General features: G+C 42.1%; 1 protein-coding gene across 3 annotated transcripts in view; it reads right to left on the reverse strand.

The window, feature by feature from the left end:
- The window catches only part of PTPRB (protein tyrosine phosphatase, receptor type B), a 130,457-nt gene that overhangs the window by 28,365 nt on the left and 74,592 nt on the right, over positions 1–27,500 (reverse strand). For all 3 annotated transcript variants that reach the window (XM_027542554.1, XM_027542555.1, XM_027542553.1), the window contains 8 exons: positions 24,904–25,173; positions 20,963–21,226; positions 17,247–17,510; positions 15,991–16,272; positions 11,697–11,975; positions 11,006–11,155; positions 8,213–8,456; positions 2,767–2,873 (listed from right to left, as the gene is read on the reverse strand). In XM_027542554.1, the coding sequence (XP_027398355.1) occupies positions 2,767–2,873; positions 8,213–8,456; positions 11,006–11,155; positions 11,697–11,975; positions 15,991–16,272; positions 17,247–17,510; positions 20,963–21,226; positions 24,904–25,173 (1,860 nt within the window). The remainder of the gene's footprint in view (positions 1–2,766; positions 2,874–8,212; positions 8,457–11,005; positions 11,156–11,696; positions 11,976–15,990; positions 16,273–17,246; positions 17,511–20,962; positions 21,227–24,903; positions 25,174–27,500) is intronic.

The raw sequence follows: 27,500 nt of genomic DNA on the forward strand, positions 1-27,500 counted from the left end.
AAGGCCAGGAGTTTGCCATCAAGGTTAATATGCTATTTCATTTGTTACACAGCATCTGGGACATTAGCAAATCCAGTGAATTGCTCAATTATTTTAATGAAATTCCAGGTTTATTAAATGATCTGATATTGTCACTAGGAGTTTATAAGAAGGTAGCCCATTTTAAAAACAGTTTTTTGAAATGTAATTCACATTCCATACTATTCACCAATTTAAACTGTACAATTCAATTATTTTACATTCAATTTTGTAACATTTTTATCACCCCCAAGAGAAGCCCCATGCCCGTTAGCAATCATTCTCCATTCCCTCTCTCTAGACCCTGGCAACCACTAACCTACTTTGTCTTCATAGATTTGCCTTTTCTGGACATTTCGTATAAATTGAGCAATAAACATATGCTTTTTTGTAATTGGCTTCTTTCACTTAGCATGTTTTCAAGGTTCATCCATGTTGTGGCATGTGTCAGTATTTCATTCCTTTTTATGCTGAATAACATTCTATATTTTTTTAGCTATTCAGCCATTGATGGACATTTGGAGTATTTCTATTTTTTTGGTTATTTTAAATAATGCTGCTATGAATCTCCATATACAAGTTTTTGTTTTCATTTTTCATGGGTATATACTAAAGAGTGGAATTGCTGAGCAAGGTGTAACATTTTGAGAAACTGCAAAATGTTTTCCATAAAAACTACATCATTTTACATTCTACAAACGATGTATAAGGGTTCAGATTTCTTCATATCCTTGCTAACACTTGTTATTATCTTTTTGACGATAGTCATTCTAGTGGGTGTGAAGTGGTATATTATTGTAGTTATGATAATGTCTAATGATGAGCATCTTTCCATGAGCTTATTGGACTTATGTGTATCTTTTTTGGCAAAATGTCTATTTGGACCCTTTGTCCATTTTTAAATTGTGTTGTTTGTCTTTTTATTATTGAGTGGTGAGTGTTCTATATATTCTGGATACTTAACCTTTATCAGATACAAGATTTGCTAATAGTTTCTCCCATTCTGTGGGTTATCTTGTTTCACTTTATGGTGTCCTTTGAAGCTCAGGAGTTTTTAATTTTAATTAGGTCTCATTTATCTGTTTTGTTGTGGTTGCTTGTGCTTTTGGTGTCATAGCTAAGAAACCATTTCCTAACTCAAGGTCACAAAAACTTCCTCCTATGTTTTCTTTTAAAAGCTGGATCATTTTAGCTCTTACATTTAGTTCTATGCAGTAATTCATTTTTGAAGTGCACTTTAAGCACTTGAATTTGTTTATTCAATGTTGATTTTCAAGATTTAACAAACCAACATAATCATCTTTCTTTTAAAGTGGTTAATATTCCTTTTTTTGGATATATGTTTACTATGTTTCTTTACTGGACTATGTTCAATTTTTGTTGTATAACAATAATTTAAATAGGGAAGAATAATGTTTACAAATCCCATACTTAACATTAACTTGTAAGCAAACACATCTAAATCTTCTTAACTGTGTTCTGATTCCTTTTTGGTCTGAAAAGTGGGAGATTATCCTATATTTGGCATAAATAGATGGGAGTGTTTGTGAAGCTGAGTCATCTTTTGTCATGCAGCATGAGAGACTGTTTTAGCTCTAAAGAAGAACTTCCTGAGACCAAGCACTGTGAAAGGCTGGGTACAGGGAAAGGCTGGACAGATAATGGTACCAAAGAACAATGTGCTAAAAAATAAATCTATTCTCAGCATGTTGGAACTATTCCAAATCAGTGCAGTGCAGAAGTTAAGAGGTCAGGCAGAAAGTGCTAGAACCCAGCTCTGCTATCTTGGGCAAGTTACATAAACTCTTGGTATCTCAAATCCTCACCTTTAAAATGGGGGATGGTAATAGTATCTACCACAAAAGGCCGTAGTGAGGATTAGATAAATTATTCTAAGCACAATGCTTAAAACTGCAGCTCCGCAGAGAGGACAAAGAGTCAATATTAGCTACTATTATTATTCAGGGGCTTCCCTGGTGGCTACCTAGTAAAGAATCCACCTGCTAATGCAGGAGATACAGGTTCGATTCCTGGTTCGGGAAGATCCCCTGGAGAAGGAAATGACAACCCAGTCCAGTATTCTTGTCTGGGAAATTCCATGGACAGATGAGCCTGGTGGGCTACTGTCCATGAGATCACAAAAGAGTTGGATACAACTTAGCAACTAAAAAACAACGTTATTCAGACTTTCCTTCCAACACAGTTTAGAAAAGTTTCTTTCAGAAATTTATGTAAAGCCAAGTTAACATTTTTTTTTATCATGTAAAAGCAACATATAATAAACAAAAGGAAAAAAGTTCCTTCTAGTCTTTTTTTTTTCCTATGCATTTCTATGTATATATTTCATATACACATTCCCATTTACAACTTGAAAGCTTTTTATACCCACTTCTGTTTTGGCCTGTGTCAACTCTTGATCTGAATGTTCTTCATCCACTATTTTTTTAAAAAATCCATTTTTAATAGATAAAAAAATCTGGTACCTCTTTCTACCTTCTTGACAAGATAACTCCTTTCAGTCCACTCTGCTACAGAAGTTGTACAATTTCTCTAATCTACATCAAATCATGATCCTATAAAGATTACATTCCAAGGAAAAATAAATGATCCTCCCACCATCAGCCAAGTCCCCTGATCTCTTCTGGGTTGGGAAGCAGGGAGTCTGAGGTCTAGCCTCTTACTAGAGGCCCTTGTAGGTGATGTGGTGGTTGGCAGACTATGTCAGATGGATGAAAAGGTTAGCCTTACCTGACTCAGTGGTGATAGGCAAAGAGAAAAATGTGTCTGAATAGAGCGGTTTTGTGAATTCCTTCAGGTCCTCATCAAATAGCTGGGTGAAAGCCCGAATGCTGATTCTGAAAAGAAAACCAATTTGTTTAAGTACAAATTAGTGACTGACCACAGTAGGGCTGACTGGAGAATGTTTTCAAGGAGAAACAGGGTGGTCATCTGGTTGATATGCATGTAGGAGAGTGTATGAATTATGAAATCAGAAGGCCCTGGCTTTGTGCCTTCATGCATCATTCATCAGATATTTATTGAGCCTCCTCTGTCCAGAAGCCAGATATACTGCAAAGAATAATCCCTATCATCTCAAGGTTTACATTCTTGAATACAGAACTGAGCTTAGTAGGCTGAAGTCATAGGGCAGCATGGGAACAAAAAATCACTTTCTAACATCTAGAGTATGAGCTGCCACATAGGTAGTGAGCTCCCAGTCACTGAGGGGGTTTAAGCAGAGACTGGAGAACCAGCTCTCAGGGGATCTGCAGGATAGCAGCCTGGCACTAAGTTAAAGATTGGCTTGAGCAACCTCTTGAGCCCATTCTAACCTGAAGTTTTCCAGACTGTAGGTTTACTGAGAGTAACAGGATTGGTTTATAGGGGGAAACTTTTTCTAGGGTTAATTTAAATCATATGAGAATGAATGAATGTCTCTTTTTTTTCCTTAAAAAAGAAATCTAGATTTGCTTAACCCAGAAGTATCTGGGCACATCCTGTAATAATGCTGAAGCATTATTATTACCAGCATTAGCCAGCCAGGACAAACTGTTCTGACCTTTTCCCCTCTCCTTCTAACTCATGTCTAGGTCTAAGTATAATCTCCTCAATATCATCAAGATTATATTGATCAACCTCGTCTATAATTTCCACGTCTAAAAGACACCTTCCAAGCCAAAAGTGGTACTTCCAGGAATAACAGACTATTGGTGGAGGTATTATGCAATGTCCCCAGAGAGTAACAAGCAGTCAACATGTACTACTTGGAAGGGAAGGAGCTGGTGGGCGTTGCTAGTGTATCGTAGCTTTGGACGTTGAAAAGAGTCTCTCCAATGAAAAGAGTTTCTTTTATTTGTATGGTGATTTGTAAGTGTGAAGAACTTTTACAGACATGATTCTATTTGACCATCTCTAACCTCTCCAGTATCAGAAACTTATGATACTACTTCAGGGATTTGGAACCTGAAGCTTGGGAAGATTGCATTTCTCACTCAAGACCGTAAAGAAAGCTGGTGAAAGATAACCAAACTCAGGATTTTCTGACTCCTAGCCCAGGGATGGCGGAGCCTGGTGGGCTGCCATCTATGGGGTTGCACAGAGTCGGACACGACTGAAGCGACTTAGCAGCAGCAGCAGCAGCAGTCCAGATCTCTTTCTCTTGGCTTAATTGTGGTTTAACAGCAGTGACTTCTGTTGGAGGGCTGTAAAAGGGCCTGGGCTGGGAAACAGGGAGTCTGAGGTCTAGTTCTCACTATCGCTGATTAGATGAATGGTTCCTAAAGTTCTTTATGATTCAGTTTTCTCATCTGTGAAAATAAAAGCACTGGGGCTGTAACAACCTTGACAGGTTCTGCTCTGGAATTCTAAGATTCAAAGGTGCAAATGCAAAACACAGAATGGGTCCAGATGAATTAGGGCCTTTAGGAACCCAGGAAGGAGATAATGCAAAAGCTCATTGCATTTACTATAGCTCTTGCAGTTACTGTAGGCTTGGCTTAAAATTAGGCTATCAACAGGAACTCTGCCCTTAGAACCCTTCCAGTAATGGATGTCACAACCACATTCCCCAGCCCAGTACTTAGCACGCATCTGGAATCCTGTCCCATCCTATCTTCTCATTTTTGTCTTCCTTACTACCCCTTGATATGACCCTCACTTTGAAACTGGATTATTTGGGTTTGTTCTTCTCTAAGCAATTTGTGTATTTCTGCCTCTGCACTATGACTGTTTCCTGAACTGTGAATCTCCTTTTGCCCCTATATCCACGTTTGCAAACCCTTCCCTACTTTTCAGTAGCCAGCCAAAATGATACCTCCTTCAAGAAGACTTTTGGACCTTCAGAGCATTTATTTACCTACAGCCCTCTTAGGTCCTTCAACATTTTTGCTATATTTTATAGACAGGTCTTCTCTATATGCATATAAGATTATTTTAATGAACTGATATGTAATGGTAAGTTTTTCAACTTTAAATATGTCCAGAATCAGAATTCTACAAAGCTATAGATCATGTGGTTCAATTTCCTTCGTTTGAGGAAAATGAGGTCAACAGAAGCAGATTATCTGATCGTGGTCACATTGCTATTCTATTTAGAATAGAAAACAAAGCCAGATCAGCACTTCCCCAACCTCTGCGCTGTTTCTCGCCCATCATGATCTACCCATTCTCTTCCCATATGGAACAACACTATTATATACCCGGATAACAGGAACCCAACAATGAACAGGAAGACGTTAAATATTTGTTGGTATAATAAACTTGCATATCAGCTAAACCTAGCATTTTCCATTTCTTGGCAATCCTAATTTTTCTTTTTCCGTGTTCCTTCCTGTCTACCTAGTCTCCCTGGGAAAAAGATGCCTGATAGCACTGAGGGTCACTATGGTGATTATCATTGTGAGACAGGCATAATTCTGCCTGCACGGAGCCTGGGTTCAGCAGCTACCACACAGGTGGCTGCTTGGCATATGGTTCTCCATGCTCATATCAGGTATTATCTGCCTGGTATGCTTTTCACAGGAGTGAACTAAATATATAGAGAGAAAAGCCGTATCCTAGAAAACACATTAATGCAGCAGGAGTTGATTAAGCTATAATCAGAATGTTTAACTTTTCATAGAACATCTTGGCTCATTCCCTTATTTGCTCATAAACATTTAATGGCATCTCTTTTGTGCCAGGTACTTCCCATATCATTTTGTAACCAATGTCATGTCTGTCTCCATGATTTAGTCTGTGAGCTTTTGCAGTCTAGTGAAGAAGGTAAAAGTGTTACTCACACAGTAGTGTCCAACTCATTGCGACCCCATGGACTGTAACCTGTTAGGTTCCTCTGTCCATGGGATTCTCCAGACAAGAATACTGGAGTTGGTTGCCATTCTCTTCTCCAGCGGATCTTTCTAAGCCAGGAATCGAATCTAGGAATTTCCTGCATTGCAGGTGATTTCTTTACCGTCTGAGCCACCTGCCATTGCAGGAGACGCAAGAGATGTGCGTTCCATCCCTGGGTTGGGAATATCCCCTGGAGGATGGCATGGCAACCCACTCCAGTATTCTTGCCTGGAAAATCCCATGGACAGAAGAGCCTGGCGGGCTATAATCCATGGGATTGCACAGAGTCAGACATGACTGAAGCGACTTAGCATGCAGACACAGAGACTGGGTGCACTGGAAGTGGAGCTGAGGGCCCCACTGTCCAGGTGTGGGTTAACAGGGGTAGCTCAGGGCTAGTTGTGGGTTGAGCTGGCTTTTCAAGTGTATGAAGGAATTCATCAGTCAGACAAGAGAGTGGAAAGCTTCCCAAATAGAGTGAAAAGAATGTGTAAAGGCTCAGAGGTATAAGAGAGACACGTCAGATTTCAGGGAACTCTGAGGAGGGAGGAGTAGTAAATGGGTGGAGTGTATCAATACTTGGAGCGAATGGTGGGGGACAAAGCTGGTGGGCAGATGGGAGCAAGAAGCCTGGGGCTTTGTGTACCCTACTCTGCGATCTTCACTTGCTCCTAGAAGTGAATGGGAGCCACTGAAGGAACTTAATCTAGAAGGGACATGACTAGGTTTGATCTGTCATCTATATGACTCCTCAGGATAGTCCTGTGATGTTTTGCAGATGAGAAAAGTGAGGACCAGAGAACTGAAATGCTGTTTACAAGGTGACACAGCTAAGCAGTGGCCACACTGGAACCTGAGTGCAGGGGCTCTTCCTAGGACCTTGGCTGCTGTGATGGACAGGAAAGAGTGTGCTGGGTAACTGGGGCCCTGGTCCATGCGTGAACTCTCTCTAGCTTCTTCTTCTCTTTCTTAAATGTGGGAATCACTCATCTTCTCTCCTCTCTCAAAAAGCAAACAAACAAAAACAGCTCAGCTTTCCAACTCACAAAGAGAAAAGAGCCCTTCGAGAGATTTCCTCAAATTTCCCGGAGCCCAGTTGACCAAGGGGCTGAGGCATTTCTTGAATCTAATAAGAACTAAAGTATCTTGGCTTTCTGATCTCTTTTATATTTCTCTTTGCTCTGAGATCTCGTCTTCTTCAGGTAGGCTCATATAGCTTCTTCTTGAAGCAAACATCGCTAGTGAGCTTGTGTGTGTTCACTCTGGAGGTGCCAACCTTGGGGCGCGGTAGCACTTTTGCGGTGAGTCCTGGGTGGAGGCATCTGTGCGGAATTCCTGTCCAAAGGGAGCCATCGGTTTTAGGGAAGATGTCGGCTTGACTGTGTTGATGCAAGGGAGGGGTGAAGAATGCTCTCGGGTATGATGTCACATGTCACTGTCTCCTTTTGGAGCTGGCAGAAAGGTGTCTGCTGAGTTCAGGGGTAATACTCAAAACCTGTAAGGGTTAATAAGAACCGGGCACTGACCAACCAGAATGGAGACTGGCCCATAGAGAACCTGATTGGCTGCCATCTGGCTGGACACCAGGTCTGCTGACACCTAATGGAAGGCATATCATCTGCAAAAGCACTAATCCTGGATTCCTGCAGCCTTGTTTCCAAGATGGCAGCCTAGGTTCTCTATCTCTTGGGGACCCAGGTTTGGGATGCTGTGTATACTTATTCTGCTTTCTGGGAACACGGTGTACATGAAGGGCACGGCTAGTTCCTACAGCTGGAAGGGCCTGTTGGCTGCAGGAGTACTCCCTGAGGCCAAACCAATTAGCTGCTCCTTTTCATCTGCCATCTTACTGGGAGGAGAGGGTGGTTCCATTCATTAAGGGGCCTTTCCCTTCAACAGTTCTATCTGGACCAAAAAGAATATCCATCTTGTTATGCCTATTAGCAGGCAAATAAATAAGTGTAATTCCAGTCCTCACTAAAAGTGGGAAAAAAAAATCTCATATTTCTTGAGTCTCCCTAAACTTAATCTTTCTACTTGGACATTTTCATAGGTGTTAACATGGTAAATAAATCACCTGATTCATCCTAGAGAAGTTTTAGGAGAAAGAACAACCTATTAAGAATCTTCAGTTCTTCACATAATGAATGGAGCTTTTGCACAAGGCCAAAGGCCCTCTTTATCCATTCCCTGTGAATGGAGGCAGGAATACAACCTTTATAAATTAGCCAGTAAAATGCAGAGCACTCTTGTAACATAGGTTATTAATATACAGGAACTCATGTGCATCAGACGCCCCGACAGCTGAGCGCCCGGTGATGGAGCACGTCCCTACTGGTGAAATGATGGTAATACATCTAACCTGTAGGCCGTGCGCGGCTTCAGCGGCCCGTCACAAAATTTTTGCTGATTAGGATCACATTTTCCACCCAGGCTCTCCATCTCTGCTCCAAGCTTAATGTTGAAACTCTTAGAGTTGCTGTCAGGACTTTCGGCACATTTGCTGGCAAAATAATCGGTCTGATACACCCGAATGGAGGCGTTGTGCCTGTATTCCAGGTAGGAGGGCAGGGGGTGCTGTGGCTCTGGCTTCAGCTCATCATTGCCTGGAGGAAGAACACCCACAGTGAGGGACTGACTTGTGACTTCAGGGATTTCTAACTAGTTTCTGAGGTTACCTTCCCCACCCACTATCCCTAGTCATTCCTGGAGTGCAGACTCTGTGATCCCCAAGGGTGTTGTGAAATTCTCCCAGGGAAATTAATCTAATTCACTTTTTCTAAAATAAATAAAAAATTAAACATAAATAGTGTATATACAACATTTTATATATGCATATGCCAAACACAGGGGCTTCCTGGGTGGCTCAGTGGTAGAGAATATGACTGCAATGCAGAAGACACAGGTTCAATTCTTGGGTCAGAAAGACCCCCTGAAGGAGGAAATGGCAACCTACTCCAATATTCTTGCCTGAAAAATCCAATGGACAGAGGAGCCTGGTGGGCTACAGTCCATGGGGTCACAAAACAGTCAGATACAACTGAACTACTAAAGAGCAGCAGCACATTATCATTTTTCTAGGAAATAAAATATGCATATATGAAAGGGGGGCTCATGCATCAGATGGTCACGTGCCACAACTCCAGAAAGTTGGGTACTCCCCATCGTGAAAGTCAACCCACTCAACAAGCTCTCTACTTGCCAATAACCATTGTAGCTGAGCGAATAAGGAAATCCCTGTGACCTGGGAAACGGGGAAAAGATAAGAGAAATCAGGCCTGAGGCCAGAGCAGTCGCCTTACATGCATGCTTCCTGCGCCACGCCCAGTCTGAACTACTCCTTGTCCTGCTCTGTTATCTTGAGTACAATTTAATCCTGGCTCAATTCTGGGCCCTTGTGCAGAACACTTCCCAGAACTCATCTCCTGTCCACCCAGCTGCTGTGTGTTTTGGCAGGGCAAACTCACTTTGATGTTGGCCAGAGGAAAGCATAATTAGGAAGAAAACTATTATAGAGATTGGATACCATGTACAGTGAACTCTAAGGAGTGATATGGTGGGGGTTCTTTGCGTCCTGGATTCTTGTTTGATAAAATTTGCTCAAAATGAGTGGCTCTTGGAAATATCATCTTGTTGGATGTAGTTAAAAGGAAGGTTGCCTTGAAGGAGAGTATATATGCTATAAATGACATTAATGTGAGCCGGTTTGTTATCTTAGATCACCAGGGGAGCACAGCCCATCTCCATGGACATCAGTCATTGAAACCCACCTGGCTGGAGAACACAAGGCTAAATTTTGGGGTGTTTTTTTTTTTTTTTGGCTGCTGAAATATTTAGGTAGCAAAACACTATCTTCATTGCAGCCTACTTAAATTTAAAATCTCTTCACAGTTCACCTACTTATCTCCAACTACTATGTGTGAGGAAATCTGGGATGCAACACTGACCCTTGAAATTATTGAATTAATTATGCATAACCGGCTTTAGTACAATTAAATAAAATACAAAAGTACACATGTGCTGAATCACTTTAGTCGTGTCTGACTCTCTGCAACCCTATGGACTGTAGCCTGCCCAGATCCTCTGTTCATGGGATTCTCTAGACTGGAGTGGGTTGCCATGCCCTCCTCCAGGGGATCTTCCCAACCCAGGGATTGAACCCATGTCTCTTACATTTCCTGTATTGGCAGGTAAGTTCTTTACCACTAGTGCCAACTGAGAAGCCCTAAAAGTACCTAGCGAGACTAAAAATACCATTTAGCTCCAACATTTGTCATGGCAGGTTTAAACCTTCCCATTGCCCACCAATGAGTTAAAATAGTCAGGGAAGCTTGAGAAACTCCAGTGCAGCATCTTAAACAATTATGAAAAATATATGACATGCAGGATATATTAATATCATTCCAGACACAAACATCTGTTGTGGAGAAATAACACACAGGACCTCAGTGGCAAAAACACATATGGAAATGTGTGTCCCCAGATACAAACTCCTGAGGATGATCTGATAGATGCTGATGTCATAAGCACTAGAGCTCTTACTTGGTTGAATGGAATGTTATTATAAGAATCCCCTAGAATTTGCCTGTTACATAAGAGTTAGGTAACACTGAATACTTTAGTAGACTCGATAATGAAACATATTGAAAATTCAGTACAGAAAGGAGGGATGCTTTTCATGCTCAGTTTTTCCCTCTTTCAAGCATTTGAGCATTTTTGTGAATTGGTGAGTGGCTTGGGAGTATATGATTGGTAGAGGGATTTGAGACAGGGAGTGGGGAAGACAGACAAAGCACGTTGCTGCTTAATGGCAGAATAATGGAGCTGAATGGGACTGAATGAGTAGTAAAGACTGAATGAGTCAGCAAACGCAATGCATTTCCAACAGTGCCTGCAACAGCAACAAGTAAATGATGGTTATTGTGATTGTTGATATAGTTGCTATTATTACCCATTTAATAATTAAATCCTGCAAATAATAGGCTTCCAGTAGGTTTTCTTTTTCTTGTTACATCTCGCTGCATCCAGCAGAGATACAGTGAAATGATATAAAAATTAAGTTTTCTTCTTTTAAAAACTTGTCACAGAAGGAGCTCCCACAGCTGACTTTGGAGAAAGTAATCCTGTGTTTTGGAGTTAATTCATGATCACTTACCATCAGCCTCTCTCACCACCACTGTGAAGTATTTCACAGCTCCATTGGTGTCGCTGAACCAGCTGCAGTTGAAAGTAAAGTTGATGGAAGATTTGCTAATTAGTACATCCTTTTTATTCACACGAATATGTGGAGGTGGAGGAGGGGGGCCTGGAAGAAGGATGGGAAAGGAACCAAGAAGGGTCACAATTATGCTTTTGAATATAAAATATTAGTGAGATGAAGGTCTTCACTCACCTACATCAGGCTGCACGTGTGTTGTGTGTGTGTGTGTGTGTGTGTGTGTGTGTGTGTCTCTAATGCTTGGAATCAAGAAAACCTCCTCCTCTCCTGAAGGGAAGCAGGCAGAGGAAGTGACTTGCCGGTAGCACATTAAACATAATGAAAGAGGCAGCTAGCTCCTCAGCAGGATTTCCTGAAGTTTTAGCATCAAATTCCTTAAAAGCTCTATTATGGCTCTTTCTACATCAGGCAAAGAGATGTATTTAAACACTAATTCATTCAGGTTCTTTAAGACCATTTAACTTGTTTACTGCCAGGATGCTTTACACAGAGAAATGTTTATACTTCTCAGAGCCTTTTAGTCCTCTTCAAGTGACAGCAGGACTCGCTAATGTGGAAATGAGCCATACACATGTGAACAAGGGTGATGGGAGCGCAGAGGAAGGCACACACCTCCAGGGACACTTACGGTCTATCATGGTGATGGTGCTGTCTTCAACCACCTCGCTGGTCATGCCGGCCGACTGCACCTTGATAGACACCAGGTACCTCTTATGAGGCACTAACATCATGATGTTAAGCAGAGATTTTTCTTTCTCCAGCTTTCTGGAGAACTCAACTTCTTGAGTGTCCATTTTCCGGCACTCAATGCTGTACCCATCAAAGTCAGAATCGGGAGGGATCCAAGAACAGGCAATGGCTGTAGAGTTCTGAGGCCGGCAATGCAGGTTCTGTATCTTGTCTGGCTCTAAATAAAAGAGAGGGAGAGACACTTCACAACTCTGGGAGACACGTTTTTAGTTCCTTTGACTCCAGCTAGCTCAGAGATCTAAATAAATAACTCTCGATCTTCATGTGAACTGCTTTTCATAGGTCTCCAAGGCAATTTCTGCCTACTAGGCCTCCTCACTTTGAGAAACACTGAAAGTTAAAATGCTGTCCCTTTAGAAAAAACCACCAGGTGCCAGTGTGATTGCAAACAGAAATGTAAACAGGGACACTGAAACCAAGCATCAGATAGAAGGCAGGAGTCAGACAGAAGGTGGGGCAGAGTAGCCTAGAGGTTAATAGTGCAGCTCGATCTGCCTGAATTCAAATTCTGTTTATCAGCGATGCAATCCTGGGCAAGTGATTTAACATTTCTGTGGCTCATCTGTAAAGTGGGGAAGTTAAGACTATCTACTTCATGTGGTTGAGCTTCCACCATGGCTCAGTGGTAAAGAATCTGCTTGCCAATGCAGGACATGCGAGTTCAATGCCTGAGTCAGGAAGATTCTCTGGAGAAGGAAATGGCAACCACTCTAATATTCTTACTTGGGAAATCCCATGGATGGAGGAACCTGGTGGGCTACAGGCCGTAGGGTTGCAAAAGAGTCAGACGTGGCTTAGCAACTAAAGAACAAACACTTCATGTGCTTGCTGGAATGACTCAATGAGTTCAAATGTGCACAGACACCTAGCACAGGGGCTTGCATGGTAATTGCTCAATAAATTCTAGTTCTTTTTTAAGAATATCTTTTATTTTGGGCTGCACTGGGTTTTCTTTGCTGCACACGGGCTTTCTCTCCTTGAAGCAAGTGAGGGCTACTTTTTAGTTGTGCTGCACAGGCTTCTCATTGCGGTGGCTTCTCTCACACTGGGTCAGCAGTTACAGTGCACAGGCTTAGCTGCTCCACCTTGTGTGGGGTCTTCCCAGATCAGGGATCAAACCCATGTGCCCTGTGTTGGCAGGTGGACTCCCAACCACTGGACCACCAGGGAAGTCCAGATGTTAGTTCTTACAATAAGGACAGTAAGAAATGGCATTGCTGCCTTGCTACCTTCTATGTCTGGCTTCTGTCCCTCTCTTCCACTTTTGCCTGCCCTTCTCCACTCACATGCCATACTCCAGGCACTGAAACCCCTGTGCTTCCCCGCATACACCAGACTCTTCCACGCCCCTGTTTCACGGCCCTGTGCTTATGGTCATCCACTTTCTTCTGCCTGACACAGTGCCTGACTCAGTGGGGACTTGAATGGCAGGTGATTTTATCTGTTCTTGTGAGTGACACACCCATAAAGAAAGATTCAGTCTGAAAGAAAACCAGTCATGTAACTGTGCAGGTTAATAACCAAACTGTTATTAACAAAGACTACCCTGTTATATAAGATCTTCTGGGAACTATGTGTAGACCTAACTTGGCACTCCCATGGACACACCCATTGCTCTGATTTGGAGGACAGCCCACCTTCCCCTGACTCCTAATTTGTTACAGAAGTTCTTGTCCTCAATAAACACACAGCATTGGTGTACCACTGAGTGAAGTCCTGTTTCATATCAGGGCCTATTTATTGATGCTTTTGAACTGTGGTGCTGGAGAAGACTCTTGAGAGTCCCTTGGACAGCAAGGAGATCAAACCAGTCAATCCTAAAGGAAATCAACCCTGAATATTCACTGATGCTGAAGCTCCAATACTTTGGCCACCTGATGCAAAGAGCTGACTCACTGGAAAAGACCCTGATGTTGGGAAATGTTGAAGGCAAGAGAAGGAAGCAGCAGAGGATGAGATGGTTAGACAGCATCACTGACTCAAAGGATGTGAGTCTGAGCAAACTCTGAGAGATAATGAAGGACAGAGGTCTTAGCGTGCTGCAGGCCGTGGGATCACAAAGAGTTGGACACAACTTAGTGACTGAGCAACAACAATCAAAGTCTACAAATGTGAGCTGAGTCACAGCAGGTCAGATGAGGATGATTTAAGGAAAAAACAATCAAACCGAGAATTTTTCAGAATAGAGGAAGAATTGGCCTTTGAGGCAAACAACTTTGAACTCCCTTCAAACCAAGTCACAGTTGAGATCTAAAGACATCTCTCTTTCAGCTTTGGAGAAAGTCTTTTAAAACATCCAGCCTAATCCATCATTCTGATAATTTACACCAAGTATGGAAGTATATGGAAATTTGTTTCAATTCGATCTCTTCCTCTAAATCCTGCTTGTCTACCAAGACTCAGGTCAGGTCTCCAATTCACTAAGAAATGAGTATCTACTGCATACAAAGTGCCCTTCTGTGTCTGTGAACAGTATAGAAATGAAAAAGATATTAGCTGTAACCTCTCGGAAAGTGAGATGAGTCCTAAACATAATACAAGGTAGAAATGAGATGAGGAAGAGGATGCTCTGTGGGGTAAGAGACAACTTCCTGTTGCTGGCATTAGTGCTGGGCAGGACTCAGCAAAGCCTTTCTGGTAGAGATGACACTTCACCAAGATACTGGGAAAGAGGCATTTTAGGCAGAGACAAGCATGAACCCGGGCATCAAGGGTGGGGTTAGGAGGCATGGCTGGTGGAGCCATGCACAGTGTTTTTATCATGGCTGGAATGTTTTTGTAAGAAATGGGGCACTGGAAAGATTTTACATGAGAATTCTCAATGTCTGTTTTGTTTAATCCTCTGTTATCTTGGGTTTTCTGTTACCCACAGCCAAACCTGATTCTAACTAATGCAATCCTCAAAGTTCACTCTGCCATTCTCCCTAAAACTCATTATCAAGTCCCTCTTGGTGTTGGCTGCTCTCCTCTTGAGGAAGCCCCATTTGGTAAATCCCTCTCTTACATTCTAGCATCTAGGACCGGATATAACTCTCCAGACCAGCCTCAACTGGAGTTCTTAGTCTGAACACCTGGGATTCAATTCCACAGCCGACAGTAAGCCACTGAAAACTCCTCCTGATCTTGCTATAAATGTAAAGTTTTAGTTCTTTTTCACATGTTTCTCTCAACATGCAGTTATCTGATCCCAAACTACTCTTTGGATAAAATATAAAACACAAGTTAAAACTACTGTAGCATTAATGTTTGTTGAATTAACAAAATAGCTACTGGCTTAAATTTCTAATTTTCAGCTTTGTATTTTATCAATAACCAATAACTCTCTGGCCTGATCTCTGAATCTACATTTACTGGGTATCATTGAGCAATAAATATTTGGATTGAGATTCCTATACCAAAAACTTCTGTTTCTTTATTTGTGGTACTTATCTCAAAATGCCTTGGGGAAGAAACTGATATATATTTTATCACTGAGGTATTTTCATCCTTAGAATTTACAGCATTATGCTGTAACTAGTCCCTCTGCTTCTAGTTTGCCCCTTTCAATCCATTCTTTGTACCACCCCCACAGTGACTTTTATAAAATGCAAATCTATTATATCTCAGCCAAAAAGCCTTCAGTGGCTCCAATGGATTGAGGTTCAAAGTCATTACCATGACTCACAAGACATTTCATGACCTGATTTTCCTAATCCTCACCTTTTATCTTCTGGTCAACTGAACTCCTTTCTATTTCTGTCTCCTGCCTGGTTTTTGAATCTCTGTTCTCTCTACCTGTAATATTCTTTACTTCTTTCGTCATCTCCACCTGCAAGTCTTATTCTTTCCTTAAGTTTTGATTTGGATGCTTCTCCTTCTAGGAAGTTCCCTTGTATTGGGTTAGATGTCTTTGCTATGTGCTTTTCCAGGGCCAAATGCTTCATCACACCCAAAATGTCTTTTTAATGATAGTACCTCCCACTGAGTTGTAAGCTCCATGAAGGTAGAGATGATTTATTCTTGTTAAAGCTGAATAAATGAATAAATCTATGTAGAACTTCTGTCTGAATTCAAATCTAACCAATTCTAGGTAAAAATGTGGATTTAAACCAAGCCCCAATGCAATAAGATGCTGGAACACATACTTCCTCCCCATTTCATCTGAGAACCAAGAGTAGCAAAACATGTCATACTTGTCCTCACAGATCCAAAAATTGGTTTGCTGTAGGTTTTCCAGGAATCACCACTGACAGTCTTGACACTAAATTGATAAGATCTCCCTGGACGAAGACCATGCACGATGCGTCCTTCTGATTTTCTGTTGCTGTAGGGGTTGAAGACTGTGATGGCATCTCTGGGGAACCACTGCAGCTCAAAGTCATCATAGTCTGTCCAGTCTGGTGGCCCTTTCCATGTGATGGCCAATGATGTGTTTGTAACATCAGCAAATGACATAAGACTGGGAGGACTTGGAGCTATATGTACGAGAAAGTGAAAAAATCATGCAATTATTTCTGCACCATACACAAATAAGATAGCTGAGTGACATCAGACATACTTTTAGTGTACTTCGTAGGAAGAGGTAATATGATACCATAATAATAAAAGCTTCCATTTATAGTCTTTACTATGTGTAAGATACTGTCCTCAAATGTTTTATGTACATTTTGTTTAATTTTTATAATCAGTTTTTTTTTTTTTTTTTTTTTTAACCAGGGTGCTATGGAGCATGGGTGTGCCCTGAATGGTTTATAAGTGTGAAAGTGAAAGTGAAGGCTGGAGTTAACAATTACATCCAATTGAGAGAGCCTTGTTCATTGACTCCAGGGTGGCACACAGATATAATGTTATCTGTGTGTGCCCAAGAAATATTTAGAAAGCTCTGCTGGACTTCCCCAGTTATTAAGAATCCACCTGCCAATGCAGGCGGACACAGGTTCGGTCGCTGGTCAGCAAAGATTCCACATGCTGAGAAGCAACTAAGCCCTGAGGCCAGTGGGCCCTAGAGTCAGTGCTCTACAACAAGAGAAGCCCCCGCAATGAGAAGCTGAGAAGCCTTCATACCACAACTAGAGAAAGCCTGAGTGCAGCAACAAAGACCTAGCACAGCCAAAAAACAAAACAAAACAAAAAAAACCATTGCTCATAGTAATTTAATGATGATATATATGACCATCCCCATTTTACAGATAAGAAAGCTGAGGCTTAGAGGTGCTCAGTGACCTGCCCAGTTTCACATAGGTAAGTGGAGGAGCTATGTCAACTACCCAGCTGTTTTTTACCCAAAGTCTATCTCCTTTATTCACTCTCCCATAGACCCTTCTCAAGTTCAGGGGTGAGCACAAAGCACATCACTGATTTTATTTCTTGTTAATAAAATCACAATTAAAACATGCCTGTGGAAGCTATTTCCTGCCAGTGCTTGGCCAATGGTAACTGAGCTTCTTACCTGTTCTGCTCTCCCCCGTGGCCTTGTTGCTGAGATCTCCACTGTGAGTTATCACACATAGAGTGTACTTCCTTCCAGGAACGAGGCCATGAAAACGCCACTGTGTCAGGTCCTTGTCTTTCCAGTTTTCCTTCTTTGTGCCATTGGGGTTATAGAGAATCAGTTCATAAAAGTCAAAGTCCCCAGGGGCTGGACTCCAGCTGAACCAGAGGCTGTCTGTCATGTTCTGATTGGATCCTTTGAGGTTACTCACAGTGGCTGGGACTGAAACAGAGGGAAAACCTTTACTGAAAACAAACAGATGAACACAGGAGCTATGCTGGGTGTAATGATGAGCAGCACCTATTGTAGAGTCAGATCTTGCTTCTATTTCAGGTCACCTGAGTTTAAGAGCATGTGGTCTAGAGACCTGGCACAAATTAAAATCAAATTAAGAAAAGCACAATAGGAGATGACTTCTATTAATATATGCTTGCTACATGTCCTCTGATAAACATATAAATTTTCAGAAATGATTAATTAAGACAGGTCAAATAGTTTATAACTTAGCTTACCAAAGACCCTGAAAGTATTCATGAAAGGTTCCTGCCTCTTCCCGTCTGGCTCATCTTACTCATGGCCACCATCCCATAATACCCTTCTTTGGGCCACTTTACTTCCTCTCCATCCTCTTTTAGGCTCTCAGTTCTTTCTTCCCAAAAACCTATCCTGACGGAACCTCAATTAGGAAAAGAAGTGTTGACAGTCATTTCTACCACAGCGTAAGTTAGTCAGACTGGTACCTGTCCCATGGGTATGTAAGTTTCATGATTCCTTGGAGAGTGAAGACTGTTGTTCCTTTTTGGAGGAACTTTAAATATTAATGGGCAGATCAGGGAACATGTGCATAGGCAGATGGCCCTGAAAAGAGTAACACCTAGGCAATTCTACTTATGGCTCATCTGCTGCTATTTTTTTAAAATTATTTATTTATTTATTTATTTTGGGCTATGCTGGGTCTTTGTCGCTACACATGCACTTTCTCTGCAGTGCTTGAGCTTCTCATGGCGGCAACTTCTCTTGTTGCAGGGCACTGTCTCTAGGGTGTGTGGGCCTCAGCAGTTGTGGTGCATGGGTTTAGTTGCCCCATGGCATGTGGAATCTTCCCAGACCAGGGATCGAACCTATGTCTTCTGCACGGGCAGGCAGATTGCTAACCACCGGACCACCAGGAAGTTCCTGCTGCTCTTTTTCATTCCCTCAGAAGACAGACTGAGAAATCCTATTGAGTGCCTAGAATGAGCTCTTCCCATGGTTCCTCCCACCTTGAGGTCTCAGCTGGAAGCCTTCTCTGTATAAAATGGTCTCTAAGTCTAGTCTTGCCTAGTCACTCTCCATCACAATGTACTGCATATTTCCTTCAGAGGATTGAAGGCATTCCAGAATCATCTTCCTTTAAAATCTGCCATCCTGCCCCTTCTCCCTCTTTGGTAAGGAAGACCCCTATGAAGTCAGGGACCCATGTAAGTCTTGTCTGCTGTCCTAGTCCAGAAGTGAGCTCAGTGCCTGGCACACAAGAGTGCTCAAAAATGATTATCAATTGAGAATGAGAGTTGAATAGAAAAATGAGACAATAGACTCAAAAGAGGTAGCAAGAATACACAGAACTATACAAAAAAGATCTTAATGACTCAGATAACCATGATGGTGTGATCACTCACCTAGAGCCAAACATCTTGTAGTGCAAAGTCAAGTGGGCCTTAGGAATCATCACTATGAACAAAGCTAGTGGAGGTGATGGAATTCCAGCTGAGATATTTCAAATCCTAAAAGATGATGCTGTGGAAGTGCTGCACTCAATGTCAGTAAATTTGGAAAACTCATAAGTGGCCACAGGACTGGAAAAGGTCAGTTTTCATTCCAATCCCCAAAAAGAGCAATGCCAAAGAATGTTCAAACTATCACACAATTGCACTCATTTCACATGCCAACAAAGTAATGCTCAAAATTCTCCAAGCTAGGCTTCAACAATATGTGAACCACGAACATCTAGATGTTCAAGCTGGATTTAGAAAAGGCAGAGGAACCAGAGATCAAATTGCCAACATCTACTGGATCATAGAAAAAGCAAGAGAATTCCAGAAAAACATCTATTTCTGCTTCATTGATTACGCTAAAGCCTTTGACTATGTGGATCACAACAAACTGTGTAAAATTCTTAAGGAGATGGGAATACCAGACAACCTTACCTGCCTCCTGTGAAACCTGTATGCAGGTCAAGAAGCAACAGTTAGAACTGGACACGGGACAATGAACTGGTTGCATATTGGGAAAGGAGTATGTCAAGGCTGTATATTGTCACCCTGCTTATTTAACTTATATGCAGAGTACTTCATGTGAAATGCCAGGCTGGATGAAGCACAAGCTGGAATCAAGACTGCTGGGAGAAATATCAATAACCTCAGATATGCAGATGACACCGTCCTTATGACAGAAAGTGAAGAGGAACTGAAGAGCCTCTTAATGAAGGTAAAACAGGAGAGTGAAAAAGCTGGTTTAAAACTCAGCATTCAAAAAACTAAGATCATGGCATCTAGTCCCATCACTTCATGGCAAATAGATGGGGAAACAATGGAAACAGTGAGAGACTTTATTTTCTTGGGCTCCAAAATCACTACAGATGGTGACTGCAGCCATGAAATTAAAAGATGCTTGCTTCTTGGAATAAAAGCTGTGACAAACCTAGACAGCATATTAAAAAGTAGATACATTACTTTGCTGACAAAGATCAGTATAGTCAAAACTATGGTTTTTCCAGCGATCATGTATGAATGTGAGTTGGACTATAAAGAAGGCTGAGCGTGGAAGAATTGATGCTTTTGAACTGTGGTGTTGGAGAAGACACTTGAGAGTCACTTGGACTGCAAGGGTATCAAACCAGTCAATCGTAAAGGAAATCAATCCTGAATATTCTTTGGAAGGACTGATGCTGAAGCTGAAGCTCCAGTACTTTGGCTACCTGATGCAAACAGCCAATCTTTTCCCAGATTGAAGGAAGGAGGAGAAGGGGGACAACAGAGAATGAGATGGCTGGATGGCATCATCAACTCAATGGACATGAGTTTGAGCAAGCTCTGGGAGACGGTGAAGGACAGGGAAGCCAGGTATGCTGCGGTCCATGGAGTCACAAAGAGTTGGACATGACTGAGCCACTGAACAACAACAATGGAGAAAGAGTAGATTCAGTTTCTTATGTGAAAGCCAGAGATGCTTCTTTTGCATTTTCCCGGAACTCTTGTGTTCACTGCATCTAGTGCTGTGTTTCTGATTCACAGTGGTCACTGCTTTTTGTCCCGTTTGTAGCTGCCCTCCTTTGCACCTGCTCCCCACTCCATCTATTTCTTGTAGAAAGCTGAAAGGCACAGTTTGAGTTGAACCCGATGTATTATAACCCTCTTGTAGTGGTTTGCTGGCAAGTGGAGGAGCCAGATTCATTTTTCCACCAAACTCTTATGAGGTAAACACATGGTGGAAACAAAGCAGAAACCAATGCAGAAACTATTTTGACATATAAATCAAATGTCTGATTTAGGGTTAGAAATTTCATATAAAGGTCACAAATTTCATATAAAGCTACACCCTGGGTAGAGTAGGAAACTAAAATCAAATCAAGGAAAAGCCAGTGAGTACTGTGACAATTTCCCTGCAGTTCATTACAGATTGAGTCCAGGTCTTACCTGTTCTCCCAAATATGAAAGACTCATTCGACAGCTCCCCACTGTGAGTTACAATCACCATTCTGTACATTCGACCTTGTAGCAAGTTCTGGAAGGAGAAGCTCTGGACTTGCGGGTCAACTAGAGCTCGATCCTTAAGAGTTCGATCTGGGTTGTACAGAAAGATGTTGTAGGAGTTGAGCTCCCCCTCTGAGGCGGTCCAGCTAAAGGACAGGTGTCGGGTGGAGTTCTCTGTGATCCTCAGATTGGTGACAGCTGCTGGGACTAGAAAAATCAGGAAGCAACAGAGTGAGACTGAGTTTTGGCACATTTCTGACACAGCCCCAGACTGACGTCTGGATGGCCACAGTCCAACAAGAAGCTCAAAACACGTGGTCCCTGCTTTTGAAAACACTTGACTTCATGGAGACCCCAAAGCAAATAAATCTGAATATTGTGAATTATTGATGCTAGAACTGTTAATGTTAAAAAACAAAACCTCAAGAGGACAGGAAAAAAAACACTAATGGAATACTATATTTGAAGACATTTTTAATATTCATATTTATATAAATATATATTTATAATATATAATATAATTTAAATATATTTATATATTTTATTACATTTATAAAATAAATGTTAGTCTGACCTGTGTAACTAAATGTTTTTCCCATACTAAGAGCTAGATCAGAGACAAAAAAAAAACTATCTCTGAGTGCCATCTGAGAGCTAAAAAGCGACCATTGGAGGGAAGGGCAGAGTGGAGGAGAGAGTGAGCGGACAAGGAAAGGAAAATCAAGCAGGAAGAAAATTCTATTAGAGATATAGGAAAGAGATAGTAGAGGACAGAGGAGCCTGGTGCGCTACAGTCCATGAGGTCACAAAGAGTTGCACATGACTGAACAACAACAATGGGAAAGAGAAGGAAGACGAAAAGCCAAAACTATATAAATATATAAAAAGATTTACATTAGGATTTTGCAACCCCTTTGCCCTTCCATGCTACCTGCTGGCAAGGTGATCGAGTGCCACCAGAAACAACCTGCTTCCAGACTGTTGGCACAGATGCTGCCTGACACCCAAGAAGTCTTAAGATGCCAGTGGAAATAAGACAGGACACCTGTCTCAGTTTCTCTTGGGTTCTCCACTCCATACACTTTCTTGGGCTCTTTCGCTTTTCCCCTCTCCTTATGCCAGATCATTGGAGAAGGAAATGGCAACCCACTCCAGTGTTCTTGCCTGGAGAATCCCAGGGACGGGGGAGCCTGGTGGCTACCATCTATAGGGTCGCACAGAGTCGGACACGACTGAAGCGACTTAGCAGTAGCAGTAGCAGTATGCCAGATCCTTAAAAGTTGGTATTTCCCATGGTATCATCCTCTGTCCCCTTCATAATCCATAATATTAGCTCAGCAATCAATCCCAGTCACTTTATAGATTGCTATGGTCTGCAAGTTTGTGCTCCTCCCTCCCCCCACCAAATTCATACGTTGAAACCTAGCGGGTGTAGCCAGTGGGAGATAATTAGGTCTTAAGGGTAGAGACCTTGTGAGTGGGATCAGTGCCTTATGAAAAAGACCTCAGAGGGTGCTCTTGTCCTCCCCGCCACATGAGGACACAGTGAGGAGGTGTAAGCCAGAAAATGGGCCCTCACCAGACACCGAATCTGTTGGAGTCTTGACCTTGACCTTCCAGCCTCCAGAACTGTGAGCATGAATGTCTGTTGTTCAAACCATTTAGTTTATGATATGCTCAGTACAGAATCCTGAACAGACTAAAACATGGAGAATTTAACTAGAATTTTTATCCCAGTCTTTATCCTCAGCTCACTTTTCTGAGGTGGATCTCTATTTTCAATGACCTACTGCTCACCTCTGTCTACACATCATCCAGACATCTCAAACTCAGTCCGGAACTGAGCCCTGTGTCTTCTTCCCTGATACTCTCTCTTCCAGCTTCTCTTATCTCAGTTAACAGAATCATCTTCCACCCGATACCCCATGGAGAAACTCTAGAATCTTCTTCTGTTCCTCCTCTTACACTCCACTCAGCCACTCGGTGCCATCTTATCTAACACAGGACTATTTCTTCATTGTATCTACTACTCTTCCTCAGGCCCCTGAGTTAGTTTAGCTTTGGACCCTTATTGTTTCTATGACTGCCATCAGCTTAGGATCCCAGTCACCGCTCTAACCACCTCCTCCCACTCTGCTGTCACTCACTGTCTGCCAACAGTGGCCTCATCACTGTTCCTCCAACTGGCCTCCACCCTCCTGCCTCAGGATCTTTGCCTTGCTGTTTGCTCTACTTGGGGATGGGCTAAGTAGCTCGGTCATGTCCAACTCTGTGTGACTCTATGAACTATAGCCTGCCAGGCTCCTTTGTCCATGGGATTCTCTAGGCAAGAATACTGGAGTGGATTGCCATTCCCTTCTCCAGGGGATCTTCCCAACTCAGGGATTGAACCGGCAGCTCTTACATCTAACTTGCATTGGCAGGTGGGTTCTTTACCTCTAGCACCACCTGCCAGAGGTAAAGAACCCACCTGCCAATGCAAGTGAAGGCAGTGGCACCCCACTCCAGTACCTTGCCTGGAAAATCCCATTGATGGAGGAGCCTGGTGGGCTGCAGTTTACGGGGTTGCAAAGAGTTGGACATGACTGAGTGACTTCCCTTTCACTTTTCACTTTCATGCATTGGAGAAGGAAATGGCAACCCACTCCAGTGTTCTTGCCTGGAGAATCTCAGGGACGGGGGAGCCTGGTGGGCTGCTGTCTATGGGATCCCACAGAGTCGGACACGACTGAAGTGACTTAGCAGCAGCAGCAGCACCACTGCCTGGGCTTCCCAGGTGGTGGTGCTACTTGGGGATACTCTTCCCCAAATGTCTATACCATCCTCTTTCTCAATTTTTTTTTTTTAAATTTTTACTCAACTGTCACCCTCTCAACAAAACCTTTCAGGACTGTACTATCTAAAATGTTAAGCTTCTAACACTTGCTAACCCACTTTCCTGCTTTAATTTTCTTCTCAGTGAAAAGTGAAAGTTGCTTAGTCATGTCCGACTCTTTGTGACCCCATGGACTGTAGCACACCAGGGTCCTCTGTCCATGGGATTCTCCAGGCAAGAATACTAGAGTGGGTAGCCATTCCCTTCTCCAGGGGATCTTCCCATCCCAGGGATCGAATTCAGCTCTCCTGCATTGCAGGCAGATTCTTTACCCTCTGAGCTACCAGGAAAGTCCTTTCAGAACTAGGTACTTAATAAATAATCATTAGACCAGTGGTGCTGTCTGAATAATGGCCCCCAAAGACATCCATGTCCTGATCTCCGGGACCTGTGAATATGTTACTTTCTGTGACAAAACGGACTTTGCAAGTGTGATTGAGTCAAGGATCTTGAGGTGACAAGATTATTCAGGATTGTCCAGGTGGTGACCAATGGAATCACAAGAGTCTGTAAAAGATGGAAGAAGGAGGTGGAAGAGCAGAGAAGTTGGAGTGAAGTCACTCCTGGAAGAAATGTGAGTGACCTCTAGAATTGAAAAGGCAAGGAATAGATTCTTCCCATAAAGTCTCTAGAATAGAAACACAACCCTTCTGTGACCTGACACCTTGATTTTGACGCCATGAGGCTTATTTTCCGATTTTGATCTACAGAACTGTAAGATGATGTATTTGTGTTATTTGAGCTACAAAGTTAGTGACAATATATTACAGCAACAGTAAGAAATGAACAGAGCCAGTTTTGATGAAGAATCTTGAATTGGAGTGTGGTGAGCTGAAGGCTGTGTGAACAGGCCAGCTGGTGTGGAAGTGGAAGATCACCGTGCATGTTCCTTCTGTACCAAGAAATAGACTTCATCTCCCAAGGTTACTTCATCCCTTTGAGTCTGTGGTTCTTAAGGAATGGCAGACAAGGCTGTATCTTGCACAAAACAGTAAGCTGTGCGAATTACCTGTTCGGCCTTCTGTTTGGGCTTCCTTGCTAAAGAGGCCTCCGCTGACAGTCAGGATCTGTATCTTGTACTTCTTTCCTGGTGTTAGGTCTTCAAACTTGTGCTGCTTCGTGGTGGCTGCCTCTGATGTGTTACTTAGGAGGATTCCATTTTCACTCAGAAGTAGGATATCATATCTTTCTGCCATGCCAACAGCTTTTTGCCAACTTACTATTAAGGAATGACTACTGTATACATTGTCTGCAGTTATTCCCTGAACAGACGCTGGGACTGCAAAAAAAAAAAAAAAAAAATTAGAGAGAAGCAGTTTCCATCACTTAGGGCAAAGTAATCAATTGAGAAAAACTTCCCTAAATCAACTGCAGATGGAAGATGATACCTCATGGTTGCATTGACACTCTTCATGTGCCCTTCAGACAAAGTGTTGGTCTGGCCAAAAAGCTTGTTCAGCTTTTTCTGTAACACCCTATGGAATGGACTTTTGGGGCCAACCCAGTATTTCTTGACCTGAATTATCCATATAACTGCTTAGATTCTCTATTTTTACCCCCTCTGATTTAGAAAGGATCTTGAAGTCAAACAAGTAGAAAAATTAGTGAGAGTGACACTAAGAGATATGCAGAGTGATACGTATCTAAGTATTTATGAAGTGGAGGAATGCTGCACAAACTTACATTCAATGAATATAGTTTGGATGACTGAATATAGTTTAGACTTTCCTTCCCAAGATTAACTCAGGTCAAAGCTTCAAGCCTTGACCTAAGCACTAGCATATAACAGTCTTTGTCCTATGGCTTCTGATGTGAAAGGCCAGATAGTATTGTTTATCAATAATATTTAGTGTTCTATGATTATATATTTTTCTCATTCTACCCCATCTCCTCAAGAGATCTCATCCACTCCCATGATTTGAATTGTCACCCATATGGTGATAACTCCCAGATTTAAACTCAGTTCAGATCTCTCTTCTAGTATTGCAAATGACATTCCTCTCTGGATGTTCCACAGACTCCCAACTCTCAAGATGCCCAAATCGAACTCCTCATCACCCTTCCACCACCTCCTTAGTGCTCTTTGTTTCTATCTCTTGGTCCAAGTCAGAAACTTGACGTGTCACCCTCAGCCTTCTACATAATCAAGCATGAGTCCTGTCATTCCTGAACCTTAAATCTTACATCTCTTGGGTCTCTCCATTTCTCTCCTCCTCTACTGCACTAGCCTAGGACACTGTCCTTTCTCACTCACAGCACTGCAAGTGTCTCTTGACCAGAGTTTCCTCATGTCCCACTGCTCCAAACTGCAGTGTTTGGCAGATTCTCATAGCACACAATGCTGAAGGCCCTTCATTGCTCTCTGTAATTCTATAACTTTAACAATGAGGCCCTTGGCAATTAGGTCCATCTACCTACTTGGCCACATGGCTCACATCTTTATTCTAGAAATAATGGTGTGTAGCTCCTCAAATGTGCCATGCATCCTCTTCCCTCCAGGCCTTCACTTTTCTGCTTGAACCAGATCAACATACTTCACCAGGATAATCTCCTAGTATCTTTTTAAATGTTACTTTCTCCTGGAAGCCTTCCCTGACTCTCTTTTCCCCAAAATGTTTATTTATTTATTTGGCTGTGCCAGGTCTGAGTTGCAGTATGCAGGATCTTTAGCTGTGGCATGTAGTGGCATGTAGGATCTAGTTCCCTGACCAGGAATTGAACCCAGGCCCCCTGTATTGGGAGCATGGAGTCTTAGCCATTGGACCACCAGGCAAGTCCCCCTGACTCTTTTTGTTTGCTTCTATAATATCCCATTTTTACTTTTATTTGAACAAGTATTGTGTTGTACTGTAATTGCCTTTTCATTTCTCTGCTTCCTTCTCTAGACTGTAGACTTCTTTGGTCAAGGGCTCTATCATGCTGTTAAGTTTCCATTTTCTAACATAGTGCTTGACATATAGTTGGAGATACATATGAAATAGAGACAGGCAGGGCACAGTACAGAGGCCCAGGCCCCACAACTAAATAAATGGTCATGAGGGTAGAAGATACCTAGCACATATTGTGTCGTGGTAGAGAGACCATGAACTTTGGAGTCAGAGACACTTAGATGTGAATTATAGTTCTAGGTCTTATTACATGTATCCTTGATAATGTTTCATAAACTTTCTGAGCCTTACTGTCCTCATCTATAAAATGAAGATAATGATCTCTACTTTGTAGTGTGGCTAAAGATCATTATTATTTTTTTTTTTAAGATTTTTTTTTTTTTGATGTGGACTGGACCATTTTAAAGTCTTTACTGAATTTGTTACAATATTGCTTCTGTTTTATGTTTTGGTTTTTTGGCTCTAAAGTATGTGGGATCTTAGCTCCCTGACCAGGGATCAAATCTGCACCCCTGCATTGGCAGGTGAAGTCTTAAACACTGGACCACCGGGAAAGTCCCTAAGGATCGTTTTAGATGCCTGGTATTTACAGGGTGCTTCTAGCTTATTTTTGTTTTGAAAGCACTATATGAATAGTGTTATTAATATAAATGCAGATGGTGACTGCAACCATGAAATTAAAAGATGCTTACTCCTTGGAAGAAAAGCTATGACAAAC

The sequence above is a fragment of the Bos indicus x Bos taurus genome, chromosome 5 (assembly GCF_003369695.1).
Source record: "Bos indicus x Bos taurus breed Angus x Brahman F1 hybrid chromosome 5, Bos_hybrid_MaternalHap_v2.0, whole genome shotgun sequence".
NCBI lineage: Eukaryota > Metazoa > Chordata > Mammalia > Artiodactyla > Bovidae > Bos > Bos indicus x Bos taurus.